At 39.0% G+C, this 25,318-nt stretch overlaps 1 protein-coding gene across 1 annotated transcript in view; it reads right to left on the reverse strand.

Moving 5' to 3' along the window:
* ARSB (arylsulfatase B) overlaps positions 1–25,318 on the reverse strand; it is an 88,328-nt gene that overhangs the window by 40,709 nt on the left and 22,301 nt on the right. The window contains exons 8-10 of the mRNA XM_010582876.1: positions 22,566–22,752; positions 19,901–20,091; positions 19,130–19,337 (exon numbers count right to left, since the gene is read on the reverse strand). Of these exons, the coding sequence (XP_010581178.1) occupies positions 19,130–19,337; positions 19,901–20,091; positions 22,566–22,752 (586 nt within the window). The remainder of the gene's footprint in view (positions 1–19,129; positions 19,338–19,900; positions 20,092–22,565; positions 22,753–25,318) is intronic.

The following is a 25,318-nucleotide window of genomic DNA, read 5'->3' on the forward strand; positions in this document are numbered from 1 at the left end:
ATCTTAACAGAAAATATAAAACCCCACCTCTTTCAGCACAACAATCCAATAGGATAAGTATTTCTGGACTGTTTTGCATTGTATGTCTCACAGCACAACAAATTCTGCATAAATAAATTTTAGCAATAAGTAACAAAAGACCAAAACTGCTTGGTATCACAAAAAAATATTTAAAATGCAAAATATTTTATGACAGTGAGGTTAATAAATTTAAACGTGTAACTTCTTTTAGATACCTAGGTTCGTTTTTAAAAATAGCCATCCAAAAGTTTAACAGATCTGTATGTATACAACTCATATATCCACAGAGCAAGAAGTAACTAACGAACATTTAAAGGAAGTATTCAATTAGGAATCAGTAAAAAAAAAAAAAAAAAAAAAAGGGAAAGATCAAGTGCTGTGTGCCAAGAAAGTCTTTGAATACGCAACCACTTTTTTTATCCTGTTCAGAACACAGCACAAAGAAAGCATTTGAAGTAATACATCTGCAAGCGAAAAGTAAGAAGAAAACTTAACTTTAAGCATCTAGGATCATATAAATACAATTAGATATCACAACTCAATTCATTAATCGTTTATCATGTACTGGTGCTTAATAACTTTAACCAACCATTAGAGTTTGTAAAGATCAAGCATAACATTTCTGGCTCCTGGCTACAAACACCTAGGTCTCCTTTTTTCCTGAAAACAGTTACAAAATACTTCCCAAATACTCTTACTGTATCTACAGTACTTTTCAAATCCAACATGGGCATGCTCCAGCTTTTTTTTTTCTGTTTTCCACCTGTGCTTAAGCTCCTACTTTTCTGAATTGATGAATTTCTCTGACGCTGCAAGAGAAAACTCCCATACCCTTTAATTTCTCCTCATGGGCCCCTGGAGTAAGCTGATCTAGCACACATCTGTCTCATACATAAACCATGCCAAGCTCTGTTTGAAAGGCTTGTCTAAAGCCACATGGTATTTTTAAAGTGAGTACAGACCAGAAAAAAAACCCAACTCTGATTTATTTTATAATGCAGATTTGGGCATTTCAATACGTTATCAAATTAAATCATCTTCAAAATAATGAGAAAAAGGAACATTTTAAGCTCCTGCTACTCCTGAAACTAAAGGCTGCCAACATACTAAAGCCATCAACTGCATGTAATCTAGCATGAAATATGTGCATACAATGTTTGAAGGGGAAATATGGTCAGTAATAATTCCTGGTACTTATTCCAGTTTCTTGTGTCTGATTAATAGATTAATTGCTTTATGAAGATGAGAGTGGAAGTCAGGTGGTTTGTCGTTGCTAAAAAGAACAAGAGTCCCTCCTATATGCTCCCCTTTCCATTTAAAATAAATAAGTATTGTAAATGTAACTCAGAAGAATGTTTAGTTTCCAAGTGCATTCCCCCTCTCTCCCTACCAAACAGAAGAGATATGTCCATATGGTAGACAGACACTCAGTAAACGGAGGACTGGGCAGGACTGACAAATGACCACAAGTATGCTGGGAAGCACTGAATTTCAAGCATTAAATTTTTGAAGTGCAGAGACTGTCCAATAGCTGGCAACATCTAGGTGTTTTTATTCAGTAAAAGCATTCGGAAGTTTATTTTGAACACATTTGGGCTTCTTCCTCTGCTTCTGGAAGCAGCATGACTCTCTTAGAACAAACCTAGTGTCGTTATCCAAACAACATTATGGATCTAATTAGAAGGCATATTTATAGCAGCTTTTGGAGGAAAAAAAGCAGGAAGTCAGGCCACTGTTATTGTGCTTACGTGTATAAGCAGCTATCAGCCAAAACTAACGCATCCATACTCCCAGATGTATGGAAAATACCTGACCTCAGGCCTTCTGGTTTTGTACTTTAGGCTGCAGCTGTAAGGTAAGAAAAGAGGATACAATTCCAATTACGAGGACAGGAGCCAGCAGAAAACTAGTTTTACATCTATTGCTGAACAGAGTAATGTACAAGAAAAGATGTCTCTGACTTCAGATGCAGCAGAAGTGTTAAGGTGTGCATGGCCTGCAGGGAAGGCTGCCAGCCTTAGGGGATCATTACTTCACTTTTCTCCAGTTTTGTCTTTTGAGGGAGAGGGACAAAATGACTACTTTGTCCTAACACCTTTTTTTTTCCCTTTAAAAAGAAAAAAAAAAACACAAAAAAACCCACAAACCAAAAAACACTTCTAGGGATATGAAGCTGCCAAAACTTAGAATTACATGCAAACAGCAGAGACAAATGATCTAATGTACAGGCATTAAAGCCTCAGGGTTGTGCCCAGAACCCACATTTTCCATCCTAATATCCTGTACCCCCCCGCCTTGGTGTTTACTTGAGGGGGGACTGCTCTGATTGCCTTCTGTCTCTTCTGTGGCACACAATAAACAGAGCAATCTGGAGCTAATTTAAGAGGTTTAGCACATCAGGATGCAGCTGGGAAAGGTTTCAGAAGAAAGGCTGAGGAGGAAGAAGAGGGCTGTGCATGGTCCATCTGAGCCTGCGCACAGGAAGGCGGTGCAGATGGGCACCTTCCAACGATACCGCCTGCAGCCAGGGAAAGCTGCCCCATGTCGAAAAGCTCAAACCAGGTCAGGAACAGCAGAAACCTCAATGCAGGGAATTAGGAAGTCTGCTTCTAACAGCAGTAGTGGCAGGGCCACCACTCAGTGTCAGCAGCATTTCAGCTGACCATTGGTCATCCAGCAGTAACCCAACTCCTCCTGTGCGCCTACAACTTTTATATTTCACCCACTATAAGCCAGATGTCTTTTTTTCTTCTTAAGTGTAGGCACATGCATTGGCTTTACACAGTGCAAACTATGACTTGATTCCGGCAATTGGACCGATTTACATCTGTTTTTCACATCACTTTTGTTTGAGAGGACTGACTCGAGTTTTTAATCACTTGGGGCCCTAGCTATACCCAGAATATATTAGCTCAATTCACTAGCAGAAAGAAACACACATCTGCTGGCATAAAGACATAAAAATGAACAAAACTCTTTAGTTATTACTTACCACACCGGACGTTTGAAAAAAAAGGGCAGCATGCACCTTAGTAAGAAGTATTTGTCCCTCAGCTAACTCTCACACCAAGCACATAAACCACAAAAACTGAAATTCCAACTGACAATTCTCTAAACCAAACACACCAATAAAAGAGTAAAGAAAATAATACTCTTTATAACACTAGTCTTAGACTTCAGGGAAGACAAAAAAGGTAATTGCTTTGTGATCTGTTGCAACTATCCCATCTCCTGTAGGCTGTTTCATTCTCCTAGAGATGACAATGAAATGAAACACCCAACTTTATTTAGCATGCATGGACAAGGTGGAAAATGCATCTTGTATAGGTACATTCAGCAATGACCAAGCCTCTCCCAACAGCTACCTCAGCTTTTGCTAAATGCAATCAAGCTTCCAGGGTAGGAAAGGGATTATTTGATAAGGTAATGTGGTGACACAGACACACAGGTAATGAAGAGAAATGGAAGTTTACATAAATAATTTTCTTTCCCTTTAATGACCTAAGCCACATTTTTAACCAGTTTTCATAAATCTGTTTTTCAGCAATGGATTGTTTTCCAGGTGGAGAAATGGCAGAGAACATACTTGCTGAATGAGTATTTTGGAGTAATTTTTTGCTTGTTATTTATTGCTTTAACATCTTTGCTGGGTCACAGGTAACAATGGCTGAATAACACACTGCTGAATCTAAGAAAAAGGATGTTAAGCTGGATAAAACTGAACCTATTTTCTCCAAATACAGAAAAAACCCTAGTGTTTACAGTGTGCCTGATATTCTCCTCCTCAATTTTATCACATCAATGCTACATTCAAGTGAGTGACAAGATGGAGCACTTAATTTTTAATTTAAAAATGATTATTTTATTCCAACTTTGTGTTTTATTTTTTTCCCAGCTACATGACAAAACACGCCCTCTTCTAATTGCTCCCATGCTTGAATCTCTGCAATACGCCTGCAAGACACCATGGTAGTTCAGCAGTTTCCTCTTGGCGAGATCCAACCTTTCTCCAATGCCATCATCCTTGAACTTTCTGCCACTTTTGATCATATTTCCTGAATCGTGAAGTTGTGAAATCTCTCCTCTTGGCAACTACCTACCTTTACAGACCATATTCAGTCCTCAAATATACATATATAACTTAGTAATTTCAAAGGGGAACCGTTCATATGCACAACAGAAACAACTGTAGACTTCAAAGGCATAGTCCGATTGCATATTTTGCTCTTGGTGGGCGTTTTGGTTTTGATGGTTTTGTGCCTAATGATTATTCCTTAGAAAGTTCATCCTGGAAACTGTATGCTTTACAGGTTAACTGGTTTTCTGTTCCATTCCTGACACTGGGAAAGCAGAAAAATCCATAATGCACTAACAGATTCCTCTGCTCAAAGACAGTATTACACTATAAACAGAGCTTTAGCCCTGGATGGCCAAGTGTTTCCCAGTACACTCATACTTCAGAAATAAGTTAATCCGTTAATTTTCAGAAGACATTTTGCCTTTTTTTCCCTCTGCAAATTCCTTATCTAATGTAGTGATATGAAAGTCATAAAGCACATTCACTTTATGGTTCATCCTGTGCTTGCAAAAGGAGTCTGGCCACTATTGCTTGTCATCACTGATGCTACCAACAGTCAGAATTTATCACTTCGTTCATATTATTGACCAATCCTCCCTCAGCCTACTCAGTCCAAACTCGTATTAGCAAAGACCTACTGTTTCAGTCAAATGGGCAGGGTCACCATAAGCAAGGGTGAGACAAGAGGGAATGGTGGCATCCTGTGTAGTGAGCTCCCCCAGTTTCCACAATTACAGCTGCAGTTTTACCTTCCTTATAAGGACTTCTGCTCTCCTGAGAAACCACTACCTGACCCATACATGTGAGTCCAGAAGTCCCATCTTCCACCTACACCCACTTTGGCAAAGGAGTTGCTAATTCTTCAAAAACCCAACTTCCAGTCTCTCTCAAGATTACAGAGTAAATGACCCATTAAATTAGTCAAGGTCCTCAGGTCCATGCTTTCCCAAAGCCTCACTCCTTATTTGCCTTAGGCTGCAGCAAGATGTGCTTTTTTAGCTCTGACTAAACTAATTTAAAATGTTAAGCTAACTAAAAGCTCTCAGATTACACAAGAGGTCAACAGTCCCTAAAAAAGGCTGGTATAATTGCACATGTGCTTACTCTTAACACAGTTCCATCAAAATTATCTGGATTAATAAACCAAAACCACTGTAACTATTAAAAACGTTCAAGCTACCCAAGGTCACTTGAAGAGAATCACAGGAAGCCACAGATGGGAGACCTCAGGGGCAATCGCCTGTGAAGGGAGGCACGTGTGGGCAGAAAAAGCCCCTAACCTTAGTTCCACTCATCAGCTTCACTGTCTACACAGCTATTCTTCCTCCCGAGGCATGCATTTTTTCTTTTAATTTTTTTTTTTTGCATTTGCATTCTTTCTGCTACCTTTGACTTTCTAATGAACTGTAACTGTTGGCCAGCAGTAGTTTATAACTCCTAGTCAATGTGAAACATTTGTGGTCAGTAAAATGTAATTATTAAACTGTTTTAAACAAAGGCTTTGTTTTTGCAATCCATTGAAATAACTGGAATACAGCTTGATGGCAATGTAATGTGCCATACATTCAAGTAGGGAGGTATGAATTCATATAATTTGCAGTCTCAACTGCAACTATGTACAACTTTCATGAGAAAGGTAATGGAAGCCACTTTTTTTTTAACCCCAGGAAAACAGTAATGGAAGAATACTATTGAAAAAATTGTGACTTGACAGAAAAACATGCATGGGATGCCATTCTTAAGATCTGCTTGTTACAAATGCTTATTTGATTGCAAAATGTGTTACAATGCTGCAGTGCAAACAGAAAGCAGACTTAAAGAGATTTAACTATTAAAACTGACACTGTTTTGCGTATTGTGTCAACATATTCTAACTATTTCATTGTCAATTTGATAAAATATCTTCTTGCAAGATATCAGAAGTAGTGCAGTGCTCCAATACACGCAGTTCTCTGCAGTGACCAGTAATAATCTTTTGCATAGCCTAAACACGTAGATCATATATAATACAAGAAGTTAAAAATGAAAAACATGCACTGCAGTTGCTGCATTATTTGTTTTTATATGTAGTTGGTTAAAGCTATTTACTCTAAAATATAAGTGAAATTACTGCTGCAGATTTCTGGTTCTTCCCAACCAAGTCCCAGTAAAATGGAATCTTAATACAGAATTCAGGGTCAGCTCACTTCAATGTACACAAAGCTCTAGCTATATTTTAACTTCAGAAAATGCAATTAGAGGTCAAACCTAAGAGCAGGCAGAGGCAGCATTCCACATGGCAGCAGTGCTCAAAGTTCAGATAAAAAGTGGGGGTGTTTCCTCCTGCTTAAAGAGAAATGTAAAGATAGATGCTGTATAGTAAGAGACGTATTCCAGTCATAGGAGACACATGAGGGTATCCAGAGATGCAGAGATATGCAAAGGCCATAAACACAATCAGTAGGAATGTATAGAGAAAGCAGAGAAAAGATTAAGACTGGCACATAAGGAACTGAAAAATACAAACAAGGATCCTTACAAAAGGAGGGGGAAATAGCTTATAAGTTCCAGCATTAGTAAGAAGAGCTGAAGAACCTGCAACGGACACTGCAGTAAGAGCTCTGCAAGCCAGTTTCACCAGACAACACATTTACATGATCTGATATGCTCACCCTTGGCCAAATCTTAACTTCCACATGTACACAGTTGCTTTCAAGATCACCGTGCTCAACTTCACCAGTTCTGAATGATGATGCACATCTTTCCATCTTCTAGCCTTAGCTATTTTACAGATTTTTTTCTTCCAACATTAAAACCTTCCATTATAGTTCCCAACCCTGTTTCATGTAAAAAAACCCTTCTTTTCTGCATACACAGGAGATGGGCAACACTAGGCCCATCTAAGCTTAAATCCTTTCTAAATCTTAGAGAAACAGATCATCAGGAAAATCCATAGGCAAGGGCATAAAACTATGATAGAAAACTTCCCTTCCACTTTTAAAGTCAACCAATTTTTAACTGATACAATATCTTACTAAAATCAATTGTAATTTGGAATAACTAACATGCATTTATGGATTTTGGTGTTTCTTTAGTTTTTTTTAACTCAAAAATCTGTAAAATGTATGCCTGCCTTGGCATTCAGCACACTTGTATTCTGACACTCTAAGTAAATTCTGCTGGTTATACCCTCCCATTAATTAAGGCAGAGAGGGAAAATCTTACTCCTTTAATGCATGCTAAAGTGAAATTGTCCACAAATATAGATCTGTTATATTCTATGCAAGAATAACATTGAATAATGGAAAGTGAGAGGGAAAAGAATACAAAGGCCAGTTGTGCAGAGCTTTTATTTGGAAGTTCTCCATTTCTTCTGAAGAGTTTAGCCTTTGCTCACATGTTTATTTGGAGCATACTTGAATTCTGGAATATTCATAAATATATGAAACAGATGTACTAACCAAACCATAGTTCATATGAGCATATAGGTATGAAAAAAATGAAAAAGCAGAGAAGGAAAACAGATCCAGAACATCTCAGCAGGGATTCGAGTAATCTTTTTCAGATACTACTTATCTGACTAAGGCTATCTTACAACACCTGCAGCTTCTTCCAAATTCTTAACCCAGACCAGACAATATTGTATGTTTCTTCCCCAAGTGAATCAATGATAGATTTTCCCTATGTTTCTATATTGATTCATACAAGCAAGGGCTGTCCATGATTGACAAACTAAGTCTCTCAAAGAAGCAATATTTCTAAGTAAATATGAAAGCTTTGTGTGAGACAGTTCTGTGTTGTTCCAAACAACATTAATCAATTACAAGGGAAATCTAAAAATTTATGTATATAAAATGTCAAACTACAGTCTGCTTGCATTTGTTCTATTAAATAATTACTAAAGAAATAATGAAATACAAAATTATAAAAAGCTAAGTATTTCCATTTTGATCAATTTGTATGATCTTCTATAATATAATGCACTGGTGGAGTTTGTCCTGAGTGACATGGGACAGGTAAAGAGTAAAGTCAGAACCCTGAATTTTAGGAAAGCAAAATCCCAGCTGTTCAAGGAGTTAGTCAATAGGATCCCCTGGGAAACTGCCCTCAGGGACAAGGGAGCAGAACAGAGCTGGCAGATCTTTACAGACACTTTCAACAGAGCATAAGAGCTCTCAAGCCCCAGGTGTAAGAAATCGGGAAAGGAAGGCAAGAGATGGGCATGGCTGACTCGAGACTTGCTGGCTGAACTAAATAGCAGAAGGAAATGCATAGGCAGTGGAAGCAGGGACAGGTATCCTGGGAAGAGTACAGGGACGCTGCCCAGTTGTGTAGGGACGGGGTCAGGAAGGCCAAGGCACATCTGGAGCTAAACTTGGCAAGGGACGCAAAGAATAGTAAGAAGGGCTTCTACAGGTATGTCAGCCAGAAAAGGAAGGTCAAAGAAAGCGCACCCCCCTGATGAGCAAGACTGGCAAACTGGTAACAACAGAAGAGGAGAAGGCTGAGGTACTCAACAACTTTTTTGCCTCAGTCTTCACTGGCAACCTCTCTTCCCACACCTCTCAAGTGGATGGACTGCAAGACAGAGACTGGGGGAGCAAAGCGCCTCCCACTGTAAGAGAAGATCAGTTTTGCGACCACCTGAGGAACCTGCGCATGCATAAGTCTATGGGACCTGATGAGATGCATTCCAGAGACCTGAGGGAATTGGCTGATGTAAAGGCCAAGCCACTCTCCATCATATTTGAAAAGTCATGGCAGTCAGGTGAAGTCCCTGGTGACTGGAAAAGGGGAAACATTGCACCCATTTTTAAAAACAGTAAAGGATGACCCTGGGAACTACCGACCCGTCAGCCTCACCTCTGTGCCTGGGAAGATCATGGAACAGATCCTTCTAGAAGCCATGTTAAGGCTCATGGAGGACATGCAGGTGATTCCAGACAGCCAGCTTGGCTTCACCAAGGACAAGTCTTGCCTGACCAACCTAGTGGCCTTCTATGACGGAGTGACTACATCAGTGGACAAGGGAAGAGCTACGGATGTCATCTATCTGGACTTCTGTAAGGCCTTTGACATTGTACTCCACAACATCGTTCTCTCTAAATTGGAGAGATATGGATTTGATGGATGGAGCACTCAGTGGATACAGAATTGGCTGGATGGTCGCATCCAGAGGGTAGTGGTCAACAGCTCAATGTCTGGATGAAGATCAGTGACAAGCGGTGTCCCTCAGGGGTCCATACTGGGACTGGTACTGTTTAATACCTTCCTCAGTGATATTGACAGCAGGGTCGAGTGCACCCTCAGGAAGTTTGCAGATGACACCAAGCTGAGTGGTGCAGTTGACACACCTGAGGGACAGGATGCCATTCAAAGTTTGAGAAATGGGCCCATGTGAACATCATGAGGTTCAACAAGGCCACATGCAAGGTCCTGCACCTGGGTCAGGGCAACCCCTGGTATCAATACAGGCTAGGGGATGAAGGGATTAAGAGCAGCCCTGTGGAGAAGGACTTGGGGGTACTGATGGATGAAAAGTTGGACATGAGCCGGCAACCAGCTGCATCAAAAGAAGCATGACCAGCAGGTTGATGGAGGTGATTCTGCCCCTCTACTCTGCTCTGGTGAGACCCCACCTGCAGTACTGCATCCAGCTCTGGGGTCCTCAGCACAGGAAAGACATGGACTTGTTGGAGTGGGTCCAGAGGAGGGCCACAAAAACGATCAGAGGGCTGGAACACCTCTCCTGTAAGGAAAGGCTGAGAGAGTTGGGGTTGTTCAGCCTGGAGAAGAGAAGGCTCCAGGCAGACCTTGTTGTGGCCTTTCAGTACTTAAAGGGGGCTTATAAGAAAGATGGGGACAGACTTTTTAGCAGGGCCTGTAGCAACAGGACAAGGGGTAATGCTTTTAAGCTAAAAAAAGGTAGATTCAGACTAGATATAAGGAAGAGATATTTTATGATGACCGTGGTGAAATGCTGGAACAGCCTGCCCAGAGAGGTGGTAGATGCCCCATCCCTGGAAACACTCAAGGTCAGCTTGGACAGGGCTCTGAGCAACCTGATCTAGTTAAAGATGTCCCTGCTCATTGCAGTGGGTTTGGAGTAGATGACCTTTAAAGGTCCCTTCCAACACAAATCATTCTATGATTCTATAAAATCAAGCTATTCAAGAAAACATGACAGCAGATATTAAAAAACATTAGTGCTCTATGTGACAGATTAGTATATATCCATTCTGCTGAGTGATTCCTAGTGATACTAAAAGCAGTATATTTTCTTTTCCTTGTATAGTCAAAGTTCAAAAGTTGGCTATAGAAGAAATCTAGATTCTAAAAGAATAATGGCAATATACAAAAGAGATGTTGTAGCCATCTCCTTTGTTAATGTTGGTTAAGCAACTAGTTGATCAGTAAATGGCATATATTTGGCTGTATCTTAACATTTAGTACCTTTAATAGTATTTGGTAACTTAACAGTACCCAATATATATGTAAATTCATGGTGGTTGTCTAAAACAATGTACAGGACAAGGAAGAAATACTAAAAGTCATGCAAGGAAGAGTCGTAAGGAAAAACTGAGAAAGCTTATTTACTCAAAGTTTTTTCTAAGCTTTTTTGGAATCACCTGTGGTTTTACATTAGAAGACAGTCTCCCACAGAAAGGAGAAGGTATTTCACCATTTGGATACCTAAGAAGGGCAATCAGGGAAACAGACAGAAACTCATACTCACCAGGTTCTAGTAAAACAAGGAAGGAGCCAATTCTTTCCCTCTCCTCAAGTTTCTGATGTATCTCCACTGTGCAACACCTGAGCTCAGATTGATGAAAGCTTAAAAACAAACTCAAACTCATATGGTTTGGGGACTTTTTTTTGCCTTTTCTTGTTGTGCTACTGCATTAGGAGGTTTCACAAGTTGTAAACAGCAACAACAGAAACACACTTCTAATCCTGAATCTCACAGCATCTAAAGTAACCCTACCACTGTGCCACCATCAGCCAGGCAGCACAATTCCCTTAACAGAAGGGGACAACGGATGAGGACAGATTTTCAACCACCTTTGTCTCACTGATCCAAAACAGTATGAACCACTAAACTGGATAACAGAAGGTGTTGCCTCTTTCTCTCCTTTATGTAATTGTGGCTTTGTTTTCCAATATTGAGTTTTTTATTTTTCTCTCTGATATTGTAATATTGCATTTTAAAAATCAAATGCAATTTAACCTTGAATACTAGTGACCATATAGGTTCCTTTAATCCACAACAACTAAATAATAATGGGTGTAACAAGTATACAAAAAGATGGCAGAAATAAGATGGCATATCCAATTCATTCACTGTTTAATTCTGTAAACATTTGTTGCACGCTATATATCTAGTGCTCCTTTGAAGGGCTGGGGCTTTATAAGCAATTATGCTCTTATACTTAACCAGAAACATATGGAGGTCAGTGTGAAGGTCCATCCAACTGAAGCAGAACTGGAAAGTGCATTAAAAGGTAACTGTGAAATTATTTCATATGTAGCTTACAGAGTTTAAGAAGCCAAATTAACAACGTTAGTGTCTTGGCATTGTTGAAAACAGGGGATGTCAATGAAGTGATTCACACTACCTATGATATTTCTATAAAGCAGATTCCTGAAGTTTGCAACTAAAAGTAAATAAAAGGAGTAACATGCACCATGCAAGCAACCTCAGACAAAGACAAACAGAAGATAGAAGATGGGATGAAACCCATATCCCTCCCTCTTTCTTGCTGTTGCCTATTTCTGATGGGGAGACTACAGAAAAGCCAAACCCCAGAAGTTTTGTTTACATGAAGTGCTGACATCTTTTCCATAATGCAAAACTGGGATTTGTATGATTTTGTTTTAAATACTATTGAAATTATTGAGGCAGTCAATAGTTCATAGTAATAAAAAGCAAAGAAGAGGAACTAAAAGCAACACTGACACAATAGTTTAAAACCCTCACAGTTATTTAGCAGGCATGATGCCACTACATACCATTTAATATGTACTTATTTAAAAATGAAGTGATGGATATAAGCAGGAGACAAGTCTACATACATAATTCTTATACACAAAAGTTTGGATGTAATACTACAATCAGTTGCCAATATCAACAAAACAAGCAGGCAGTTAGTTGTTGCTTTTAAAAAAAAAAAACAAACCAACCTTTTTAATTTTCTGTGTGAATTTCTTATATATGAAAAGCAATTAAATAGCATTTACTAGTGCCAAATGCAATATGAGCAAGCATCAGACAGCTTCAATGCACAGCTCTGTAAATGCATCTCATTTTTGACCTCCAACATTCTTGCTGAAACTCTAGGTCACAGAACAGGACTTCAGAGCCCTTCCTTTGTGTGATTTAAGCTCATGGTTGTGACTCACAGTTAAACAGAAAGCACTGTCAATAATAGTGGTAAAGGATCACATTTGGGGAAAATTTCTCCCCTCTGATCTTCACAGCATAAATAATGCTTACTCTGTATGTGTTCCAAGTGCAGAACTCCCATTGTGGTTTCATTAAAAAAAAAAAAAAGTACAGAATACACAGCAGAGATCTACACTGTGGATAAGAGACTCGCAGCATGAATTAGAGAATAACTTTGCCCTTAATTTGAACTCAGGTTCTTCCCTGCTTCCCCATGTTGCATCTGAAATACCCATTTGTTGCTGCATTTTTCAACCACACTGCAAGTGTGAGAGAAATACAAGCACAGTCCTTCTGATGGCTAATACAAAACATCTATGTCCAGTGAAATGAACCAAGATCATTTGGTTAAGATCAGCTGATGAAAAAACATCTGTTGCATACTTCAGTGTGATGCTGTATACTCTCAGTGGAAAGAGTAACTTTGAACGTTCAACATAAGCAGCAGAAAAGCGAGTCAAAAAAGTGTCTTTAGAGTGCTGATGCATTATTATGTTTTCAGTGCTTAATACAGATTTTTTTGTGTGTGCTGGAAGAACTAGTGAAAGCCTTTCCATTGGAGGGGCAATAGAAACAGAAAATTACACCTTTACTATAAAATTCTGCTAATGTAATTCTTGTTGTGCCTTAAATACACCCATAGAGCTTTTTGTTTTCCATCAAGGGAACATATTGCCCCTCCTGCATGAGAGCACCATTTGCTGAACAACTTTACTGAGCATTTACAGAGCAACTTTTACTGGCTTGTGCTCAGATAAATCAACCTCTACAGTTTTTTGCAACTCACCAGAACTGTGTCTTTATTCTCCTGACTTTTCTAAAGGCGGGGGGGGGGGGAATTGATCTCATGGGAAAAAAAAAAATGCATTTGATGTACACAAGCTTCCAATAGTTACAAATTTAGCCCTACAAAAGCTGCATGAACAATGTCGTTTTTCATCCTATTGGATTCTTTTTTTTCTTTTTTTTTTCCCCTCACAACAGCTTTCATGATAGCCGCAATCCTAGCACAGACAGTTTCAGGCGACTGCTTTCATTGTAAGCAGTCTCAGTAATTAAACAGGTCTCAGTAGTTACAGACCCTGCTGTGTCAGGTCTACGATAGTATTCACGATCCCTAAACACAAGAGAAACACAGAAGGAAATTTTAACCTAAAAACAACAGGAGTAACATGACAAACTGTTCATATGTCTGCAGTAAGCAAGTTAAACAAGACACAGTCCAGAAAACTTTGGACTTCTCCCAGTGACAGAGCACTGAACCTGACCACTGATTTGGGTACAGTTTAATAGTATCATAGTTTAAGACAACCTTTTGAGAGCTGTAGGAAATTATTAAACATTGTTAACATGTAAAATGAGTTGTTTTCAGTATTCATCTCAGTCTGAGAAAAAATTTGCTAGGATAACTATTAGCACACTTAAGTCAAAGTTTACACAAAAAAGGCCAGCTTGCGAGTGGGAAAATTAACTTCTGAGTTTCATTTACAAGTGAGCTTCACTTTAAGCACTGTCATTTGCTAAAAACAGGAAGAAAAATTGAAGATTCCACTTATGCTGGAATTTTTAAACACAAAGGGAAAAAAGAAACGAGTGTCTCTGGCACAAGGTCACCCTCTGTTCAGGAACTCAGGTTTGGAGTGTTAGGTTTTGCACGGAAAAAGCAGGGTGGATGATGAGGCGTTAATGCTACAAGGAAAGGAAGATAAATAAATGTTTCCTACAAAACATTTTGGGTTTTCACAGGATTTTAAAATGGGGGGTGGGGGGTGGGTAATGAATGGATTAACTATCAGCTTCTTCTCAGTTTTCATTTTGAAGTTAATTTCCATTATAAGATAACATTTCCACCCTTAAGAATACATTATCACAAATCAGTCCAGATGTTTCATTACTATTGTCTGCACCATATGGAAGAGAAGATAATATTTTATTTCTAAAAACTTTATTCTTACCACCCATACTTAAACGTGGAAAAAGCCTAAAAAGAATAAAAGCCACCACTGGCACATAAAACACTAACCACATGCACCTTTCACTATTTATCACTGACATGCAACAATTCTGACCAATGCAAGTTCACTGCTCAGCTGCAACGTTTGCCTGTATGATATCAAGCTTAGAAAATCACAAAATAGAAAAGTAGTATTTGGGAATATATGGATGGATTCAAATAACTAGTTTGAATGAAGGTGCTTGCAGCTAAGGCACCTATGCTTATTTCCTCTTAGGAAGCAGCAGATGCTCAGGCAGTAGATGCCCAGGCATCTTCCTCACTGGCAATGCACTGAACCTCTCAGAACCTCCTGACAAGACCAGTTAAAGCAGGTTTTCAGATCTGTAATTGAGCAGGTTTACTAAAAAAAAAAAAATCTGACAACACAACCTTCAAAATTAGCACCTCTGACATCACAGCCAGAGAATAACTGCCCTAAGCAATCTGTCCTTCAGCTGGCTTGGACAATTTGCAGTTAAAAGTCTCTCCAAAGTCCTTTACCAGCAAAAGAGAAGGAGCGGAAGTTCATTCAGGAACAAAGACATGAGGGAGAAGATAAAAAACTGCCCTTAGGGAAGCACTGAAAGTCAGATCCCTGGTTTCTACCAAAGTAGGAGCTGGAAATAAGCAAAAAACCCACTGACATTTTATTAGACAAATGCTACAATATGCTGGCTGGAATTTAAAAAAAAAAAAAAAAGACTGAGAAAAAGTCTTTATTAGGGTAATAGGAAATTGGGGGGGGAGGGGAGAATGTAGGGGTGTGACAGAGAGACTGTATAAATATCAGTAAGTATGTCCAAAACAATCTGTGCTCTTATTAATCATAATTCTAAAATGATAAAGAGACCCTCTTTTGGAGTGAAAACAGTCATCACTGTCACATGCTCCATTATGGAAAGGATTTATGTGGTTTCCTCTTAGCAATGTAAACCAAGGCTTGAAAAGTTTCACATATTTTACTGTTCAAAGCCCTCTTACGGCAACTACCAGACATTACAATGCTAATCCACATTTAAGAATTCACAGACATATTGGAAGAAAGAGCAGTAAGGAGTTTAGCTCCAAAATTATTTAGTATATTGAAAAGCTGAAAGTTAAACAAAGCAAAGGATAGTAGCTTTAATACAGAACTGAAATTAGAGGTCAGATTCCTTTGCTCTAATGTTGGCAGGTTTCCATGAAAACTACCTGTAATAGTTGCAGAAACTATAAACACATGGTATTTACAGCAGATCCCCACTTCTTACCTCAAATCATAGGTCTACATTTGAAGAAAAAATTTGGACTCTAAGCCAGTGTTAATAGTGCTGAGGTAAATTTTTACCACTTGAATGCTTTTTATGACCTTTATTTATTTTAAATCAAGGCCCTCTTCAGGAAAGCTGGTAGTTATAGTTTCTTACGTTTCCTAAAAAGAAAAATAAACCCTACATCTCATTCTTTTTGATTTCAAGTGGATAAAAGGCTGTGGGTACACAAGACAGTGCTGCATCCATTTTTATCTGTTTTGCTTGAACAAGCAATGACTTCAATTTCACCACCGATCTCATTAGCATAGACTTAGTTGTATCTGCAGTACAAAAGGTGCACCATAGAAGCAAATTCTATTTCATATCACACCAGTCAAGACTTTTCAAGCTACTGCTTGATACACAAATATAACACCACATAGCATTGAACTAGCTCATCTTTTTCATATTTACCTGTAGAAATAGCTTGTGTATCTGTTCAAAAAGACACCAGAGATGTTGATTTACACAATATACTGAGGGAGTCAGACTTTGCTAATGACCAGATTACTTCATTTTTGGCCCGATGTCTCCATCAGGCCACTATAAAGAGGAACTGGAGTTCTTCTACACATTTTACAAGGCCCTTTTAAAATGTGCAGTACTTCTGTTTGCCAACTGGCATGTTTTCAAGGCAATCCTGTTTGAGCCATAACATATACAAATAGGAAGAAACAAGAAAGAGTTTAATAAAAAGAAATCTACCATGAGAGCAAAGATTATATCATGTTCTAGATTATTTTAATGAGCACCCACTAAAACCAAATCTTTAATTTTGGGGTCGACACTTCATAGTGAAGGAATCAACTAGAAGACTGTACATTTGTTGCAATGCCACTTGCTATAGCACAAAATAGCAAAAGATCCTTTGTAAATTATTTGGCCGGGGCGGGGGGGGGCAGAATTTTGAACAATTGGGAAATGCAGACATCCAAGTGTGAATTTTGGCTGCAACTACACAGAGAATAGTAATGAATCTAGTAAAAATCTACCCTAAAAGTAGGGTCTTCACTTCTTTTTTCTCTACAGGTTTCCAACAATACAGTTATCAAACCACCCAGGTTTATAACAAAACAGAGAGTGCTTTTATGATCCTGTGTCTTTAATTACTATGCTGAGGAGACACATAGATACTGCTCATTAAAATGACAGATACACTTTATCCTTCCCTAGGTTTTCCCTTGCCATCTTAATTTAAATCCTCAAATTGATTCTTAACCCCACAACATGGGAAGAACTCTCTTGGAGAGAATTCGTGATCATAGAGGAAAACATGTTTCTCTTGCTGCACCAAGCAAGAGGAGGGTCTCCCAGTCCCAGGAGAGTACTTGGGGCAGGGAAAGGGGGCACAGCTTCCTCGAGCAGGCATGCCCTCAAGAGCTGAAGGTACTATGATACTATAAGTATATACTCATACTATAGCTACCCCTGCACATTAAGACTCCTCATTGAAAAGGACTTGAAAGCTGTGCAGAGAGGTATCACATAGCACAACTCTCTGCACAAGATGCTCAACTGCAGACCCTCTTGTGTTTCTTTTCAACCACATTCTAATGCCCATTTTAAAACACACCACCTGCAAAAGTGATAAATATAGAAAAGCTGAATAGATTTCACACTTCTTTCTTTTTGCCTTTTTTTTGCCCCTCCCCCCCCTTTTTTTAATGCTTAATGGTTTCAACTTTTTTTTTTTTTTTTGGAAACTGGGTCTTTAATGCATGCAATGTTTTATGCCTGTAAAGAATAGCTGTTTGAAGAGAGAACACTGAAAAAACCCGAATCACTGTCTCCTGGCCTGCTTGATCTAGACCCGATTTCCCTGCACTTCAATCACACTAAATTCCACTCCCAGCAGTTTAAAATGTCAGTTAATTCAAGATAAGTCCCATTAGATAGGACTGACACTGGATTCTCCTGACTGTTCAACTCTCATTGAAATGTACCTGTAATTGCTTGAAAGATAACTACTGTTAAAATCAGGGTATACTGTCATTGTTTGGAAAAAAATTACTTATAAACAAACAAACAAAATTTTTCTTTTTAATTCAGTCATACCCAACTCAGTAATTCCAACTCAGATGTCTTTAGTTTTATTCCACAACATACTGAACAAACATTACTGAAATAACTCTACCAGAACCCCATCAGTAAAGACTAGATTTTTTCCATATGGAATAAATATTGGTATCATTTTCCACATGGCTTTGCTTACCTTCAGTTCTAAATATGAAAACATCGCAAAGAGAAACAGGCATAGAAGAGATATCAAATCCTGTTAGAGCCAAAACCTGGACACAAATGTAAGGCACACTATAAGGCAAACAGGTCTTGACTCAAAACAAAATTCCAAGTGCTATAGGAAGCAGCTGCTAAAATCAAAACACACCACTGCATTTTCATCAGACCTTGGGGTTTGGGGTTTTTGTTGTTGTCGTTGTTTTTTAAAGTGTTCACAGAAAATTCATTTGCCATTTTGACAGCCCTAATATGTAAAGCCTGAGCAAAAAAGCAACTGTAAGCATTGAAAGGCTACTTCCCACTCCCAACCAAAGAAGAACAACTATTTTCCTGAAACCCAGCCAAGCAGCTGTATTCCAAAAAGGTTCTGTTTCATTCCTAATTTGGAAACAAAGGAGATTGCTTTGTAATGTATTATTTGCATTACCTTAATAATCTAGAAACCAGATCATGTGCTAGCGCATACAAAAACTTAGCCTGTAATTTGGCGGCCTAAACTGTATCATCATATATTAAGCTTTTTTTATTAACAGACCTTTGTTTCATGGGAGTAAGGTGCCAGTGAAATATTTTAAGCAAGACAAAAATTACTTGTTATGTGAAAATAAGGGAATGAAAGAGTTTTAGATTCAAACTGCTTGCTGTCTTGCTGTTCATGCTTCATGCAACATGTGGCAATTTACAGACTGAACAGACAACTACCTATAGCTCAGGACAAATGAATTTGGTAGATTGCTCTCTGTAAGGATTCAATCCTGACAGACACTCAGTAACCGGAGTGGCAAGCAAGATGTCTCCAACTTCAGAGCACTCCTTGGTTTTTACAATGCTGTTTTTACTCCAACAGGAGTATCCCCCATTTGCACAGATGCTTCTTCAGAGTTGTTTTCATCATGCTTGAGAAAGCCATAAGAGTGGGGACAGAAACTGCTCCTTCTGGTATAAAGTCCTGTTTCACTTTCATTGCTCTTCTGTACTTAGAAAATACACGGAGGAAGGACAGAGGGGCCATATGTCTCTGCAGTCAGCTTGTTAGACACTGTATCAAAGTTATTACTGAAAGAATATTTAAATGAACTTACCAGTAGAGAAAACAAGAACTGTGTTGTCCCAAAGACCGTATCTTTTCAGAGCGTCGGTAAGATTTCCTACAGCCTCATCCATAAGAGTCACCATCCCTGCATAATGGCGCCTCTTTACATCTTTAATGGAAGAATATGGTTTCATATATTCTTCAGGAACCTCAAGAGGTTCATGGACAGACTGAAAAGCGAGGTAGAGAAAGAGGGGCTGGGGTGGAAGGGATAGAATGGAAATTAGTTGAACTTAAAGTACTAAATGCAAAAGTTACTGCAGCAAGAGCAGCCCTCATTCATCAATAGCTGCAGACACTGTGTTTTGATTTCTTCTACACTTCTCTCTCCTAATCCCTAAACATAAACTAATAAAACTTTGATAAAGGACTTTTGCGAAGCTGTGGAAGAACATCAGGTGTACCTTTTCTTCATAGCACATTTGTTAACAGTTTCTTTCAATGAAACTTCTCCCATTAAACTTTCCATTCTTTTTTCAGAAGAGCAAACTACGTGCTAAATCATCTATATAAATTCATTACCTGTATTATGAAAAAAGAAATGGAGAAGAGCAGCAGGCAGGGCTGTGCAGCCATTGCTGATTCTGACAGCAGACAAGGCAAGTTTTACCAGTACTGCTTCTCACATTTAGCTCTATGCACCCTGCTGAATAGCCCCGAATTATAGCTCAAGCGCAGCTCGCTCCATTAATACTTCATTAACATTTTTTTAAACATTCTTCGGTGTTGAGGTTATCAGAGTAACAGCTGCTGACTGTACCTTCTCGGTTTTGTGACTGGCTATGAGATCTATAGCTCTTTCTGTGAATAAATTAGTGGAGTACATGTTTTTAAATGCAGTTGCAACTTCTTCTCCATCTCGAAAGTCCAGAGCGCAACGTGTTACATTCCTTGCTTTGATGAGGACACAACGGTCATGAGAATAATAGTCTTCACTCCCCAGAAGATAGCCTAGAACAGGAAGGAAAAGATGTCAAATAAATGGGCCAGCATCATATCACATAAACAGATACACTGGAGGGAAAAAAGTCAAAAAGAAATGTTAAAATGTTGGTGGTTTTGAACTGAAAGACTCATTCAGCTTTTGACCACCTGTAGTGACAGACTCTGACAGGTCTAAGTAGCTCAATATTTAATACTTCATAGACTTTTCATTGCTAATGCAAGCAATAATTTCAAAACACACAAAACATTTTGAAAGCAGTTCAATGACTTCATATTTATAACTTGATATCAAACACATTAGCAGTAAACTAATGCACTGATAGCAAAGGCAGCAACCTATCCATGTACTGCTCTGATTTTTAGCTGGTATGACTTTGTATATTTGTATTTTCACATACGACTTCTCTCTGTATTAGAAATTTTGGAATTTTATTTATTTATTTATTCAAAACATCCAAGTATGAAGCATTTTTTGTCAGCTGTATAGTCATTTCTGATCCACTACTGACACCAACTGGTGAAAAAAAAGACACTATTATTTAAAGATACCGAAAAGAAACAAACTATGCAAAAATTCTACAGGTATAGATTTGCTCCTATCAAGGGCTATATTGTTAAGCATGGAGTACCTTTGCTCTTTATCAATCAGAAACAAAAGCCTTCAAAATCATTTGAAACTCAGTAATTATTACTTTTGCAATTAAGATTACAGATTTATCCCCCAATACCCTGAAAAAAAGAGACCAATCTGCAAAAATATATTCTTGAGTTCTGCAAAACCAAACTAAAACTGGAGACAAAAATCCAAAAGAGAGGAATTTCTCTTGAATTTTTATTCAGCAGCTTCAACTACAGCTACTTATGCAAAAAAGTATGTGTGGAAAGAATGATTTTGTGTTTTAAATACAATATCAACTTCTAATACATTTTTAGAAAGAAAAAATGGCTTTTCTTTTAAAGCATAAAGACTGATTTTTGTGGGCAGACTGCCTACATCAATGTACTCAGAGCTGCAAGTTGCATTTCTCCATTTTGAGTGCCTGCTGGGCGAGACACTGTGTCAAGTATGCCAGAGAATCAAATGCCCTAGTTGCAATCAACACCCACTGGAATTACATGAACATTATAGTATATTAAACCACTGCATTCTCTGAAAAATAATGTCACACTGAGCACCCAATGACCATACCCAGAGCCAGCCTGTATTAAGGCTCCTGCATTAAGAGCCTGCTCAGTTCCAGGGTGAGAGTTCATGAGTAGCCCCAGCCTACCTACATTTATGCCGTCAAAAAGATCCCAAGCTCCTGCGAAGGGATGGGAAGAGGCATATACGTTTAAGCAACGAGCCATTATATTGTGATCCATATATATTAGCTTAATTTAGTTGTGAAACCACAGTCCCAAGCTCCCCCAAAGAGTCAAACAAGACAAACAATCTAAGGGAACAGTTCTTCCCACCTAAAGTTTGGCCACTGCCTATAAAGGGCAAGTAGCACAGCCAGGCTCTTCATTTAAGTACCGAAGGTTAGACAAGGTTACACAGGCTTCTGCTTAAGTTTCTCTGTATCTTACTTTCTCAGCTGTAGAAGTCAGCAGCAGTACTATCAACAGCTTGCGAAGTTATTTGAAGACAATTAACTGTTTTGAAATTCTCCATTCAATGAAAGTGTCTTAAAAACAACCAAGTGGAGATGAACCACTTTGCATTTGTACCGTGTAGCATGAGATGTATTGCAGACAGCCTGATTCACATAACATCTGTGACATTTGTGCAAAACTAATAAATATCCAATCAATATTGGGACAGCAGCCTTTGCAAGAGGAAGAATAAACAGCCTGTAGCTACAAGTTGCTTTGTAAGTAACACACTCACACTTGGACAATCTAATTCTGGCATTTTTTTTTTTTAAGTCTGAGGGTTTGACTTCACAACTTGTGAGTTCCTGCAGCAGACCTTTTGGATACTGTTTTATAGAGTAAAACCACGCAACTTCACACCAACTTCCTTGCCACAGGCTCTGGAAAACCAATGCTACTCTATTCACAAAGCATGAACACAGTGTGGTGTGATATCTGTTTCTCTCTTTAACATACCAACTTTTAGAAGTGTAACATTATTTGCAGAGCAAGCCACATCTACTGTCTGATCTAATACAAAATGTTCAGATTAAAGAAAAACACACCGATCACTACCTTAAGCCTTCTAACCTTCGTGGAACCAAATTAAATGCAGATCATAAGAGAGAAATACTTTCTTTGGAGCCACTCAATAATTACAAAATTTTCTTCAATAAGTTGTAAGGCTTGGGCATGCATGTAAGACACTATCTTATTTTAAGCAGTTATACTTGGGAAACATGCATGCCCAGGTATTTATTTACTGACACACTAATAGTAAATCTGCTATTCTTAGAAGAATGGGGCAGTTTCTCATCATTTTTAACCCCACATTTATTGCCCATGTTAAATCTAACCATTACCAAAGTAAGTATCAAATCCTCTGCGGGTTGGAAGGCATTCTTTTCTGTACATCCCTAAATGCCACTTCCCCACCATGTGAGTCACGTATCCCGCCTCTTTAAGTAGCTCTGGGAGGAGTTTCTCATCCAGTGGCACGCAGCTGGGCTGGCACGGCCAAATTATCTGGTGTTGTAAACCTGTGTGGATCTAGCAGAGAAAAGAATGAGAGATTAGTTACAAAGCAGCAATGTGTTCCTGTAGGCTACTTTATAAGCAGCTGCAAAAAGAAACACCACTAAAACAGAGGCTAGCATTCATTTCAGGGGCTCCTGTTTTTACCGATATAGCACCGAGGAAGATGAGGAAGCTGCAGGTGGAGGGCAGGGGTAGCATGGAGGAAGACAACGAAATAGCACCGCAGGTGTTAACAAGGTCTTCCTTCCCAGGCATAGATCAAGTGCAATGAAAAAAAACCCAAACCCAAAGTCTTTTGTGCTTTCATCTAAAAATCTAAAGGTAACAGTTACCATCATGGTCTGTTTGAAGGCCAGGGACAATATCTCAACATGGAGTGAGAGATCTTAAATGGGGCAGATATGGGCAAAAATGGTGCATCTGAAACAGGTGAAGCTACCAAGTTTTGCCTGTATCAGAGAACAGCCACCAGAGGAAAGGATGATAAAAGGCAACAAAGCTACTTTTGCATTACTCTTCTACATGGAAATTATACATACACATTTATATATTTATTTACATACTTAAAATGAGTGCGAGCACTATAAAAAGAAAAGGCATTTGGATACTGGGGATGATACAAGTTTTAGACACTGCCTAGATCTTACCTTTAGTAGTTCCACATAAGTTTCCAGTCTTAACAAGTGGTGAATTTTCTATCTCTTTACAAAAGCATGACAGATAATGATACTCCAAGTAGTACATTTTGCCTGATGCAAGGAACCACTTCAGTTACTGTGTACTATAGTACTACCGTACACAGTTGCCTTTTGTAAAGTCCCCTACCTCCTTCAGAAAAAAAAGAGTCAGTACCCTAAACCTAGGCCAGCAAACATATACATACAAGTATTCTTGTTTATTTACTAAATATTTCTAGTAATCCGCCTCTGTCAAAGCACAAAACCTCCAAGACCCCTTAGAGCACAAGATAACAGATTTTTTAACTCCGCTACCCGCTCTAGTGTAGTGAACTGCATGACTGATTTTTAAAGCATCACTTTAGCAACACTTTGAACTGACTTTTAAACCAAATAAGCACTGATCTTAGGAAAGTAGGTAAGCAGACTCTTACAAAGGGCCTACTAGTTACTAATTTTCTTTGAAACAGGAGCTGGACAAAACCTTTTTCTTTTTTTTTTGTAAATGCAGTATTATAATAGGTTATTAATATAGTGAAAGATACAAGCTAGCAAAGGATTGTAATTTCTTCCACTGTCTCTAGAAAGCAAGAAAAAGGAGAGGAAAACAATAATAATAAAAAAACCTTCAGCTTTCATAAACCTTTGCTCTTCCTTCTTAAAGGACTGGAAGGTGACTATCAAAATTCCAGCTCCACATAGGACTAGATTTGGGTTACTTTCTCAAATCTCTGAGCAATTGTTAATCATATCAATGGGTAAAACAAAACAAAATCCCACATATTTGCTAGATAATTATTCCCTGTAGAGAACACCTCCTCAGTTTTATAAAATTTCCACTTTAAAGATCGTTTGCAGCAATGTCCTATTAGCCCTGACCCATTTCCAGGTAAGCACATCCAGAGTATGAACTGTATTCTAGAAACAGTCACAATGAAGAAATGTTTTCGGTTATTTAATAAAACAATTTAAAGTGTTGGCAAAGCAAACATCAGTTACATCTTCCTATTAATTATTATTGATTCTTGGAGTTTCTAGGAACAGAACAAATGCTGCTTGGAAAGAGTAGCACCTAGAACAACCTTCCTGCAACAAGAAGAAGTAACATCCACTAATACAGGACAACATTTATTTTCATTCTGAACAGTTTCTTTGACAAATCACTATGGTTAACATGCATGTGCAGGACTTTTTGAGAGAGATGGGGAAGTTTCTGAAATACGCTTAACCGTTTTGTGAGTTTCTTCTTTCTGTCCATGCTGTATTCTTCTCCCCGCCCCCTCCCGGTTTTGCCAAAATTGCAGTAAGGGAGGGAAGGGGGAAAAGTACAGCTGTATGATAAAGCCCAATTCTTATACCTGTGCAACCGAAAAAAAAAAAAAAAAAAGGGGGGGGGGGGAAATAATCACGCCTATGACTACCAGGCAGCTAGACACCCAGACTAAGGATCAGTCTGGACACACTCCACCGAGGGGCACATAAATGTTTACACCGTCGGTACCGCAGGAAGCAGAATGTACAGGTCAGGATGCGCTGGAAAAGCTGCTGCACCAGCTGAACTGGTGGTGCCGACTCGCCTCTGGCTGCACCTGGACCGCCTGCCTGTCCCGTTCAGAAGTGCGTTACAGGAGAGGTCTAGGACGGGGATATTTTTCGCGACACGCTGCCAGCCTGTTAAATCAACCGAAGCATAGAGAGCCCCATGGCTTTTCCGAAGCGGAGTAACTTGCGCTAAGCCCACGTTTCGCCTACCCCCGAGCTAGCAAGCCAGCGGCAAGTGAGGTAAGCCTGCACACGAAGGCAGCCGGTGTTCGTACGGCAGCCTTCTCCCGAGCGCACCTCCACGCGCGACACGAGAAGGCCACACCACGCAGGGCGGTGCTAACGGCGAGGAGGGCAGA

Source organism: Haliaeetus leucocephalus, unplaced genomic scaffold (assembly GCF_000737465.1).
Source record: "Haliaeetus leucocephalus isolate CR32 unplaced genomic scaffold, Haliaeetus_leucocephalus-4.0 Scaffold849, whole genome shotgun sequence".
NCBI classification, from domain to species: Eukaryota; Metazoa; Chordata; class Aves; order Accipitriformes; family Accipitridae; genus Haliaeetus; species Haliaeetus leucocephalus.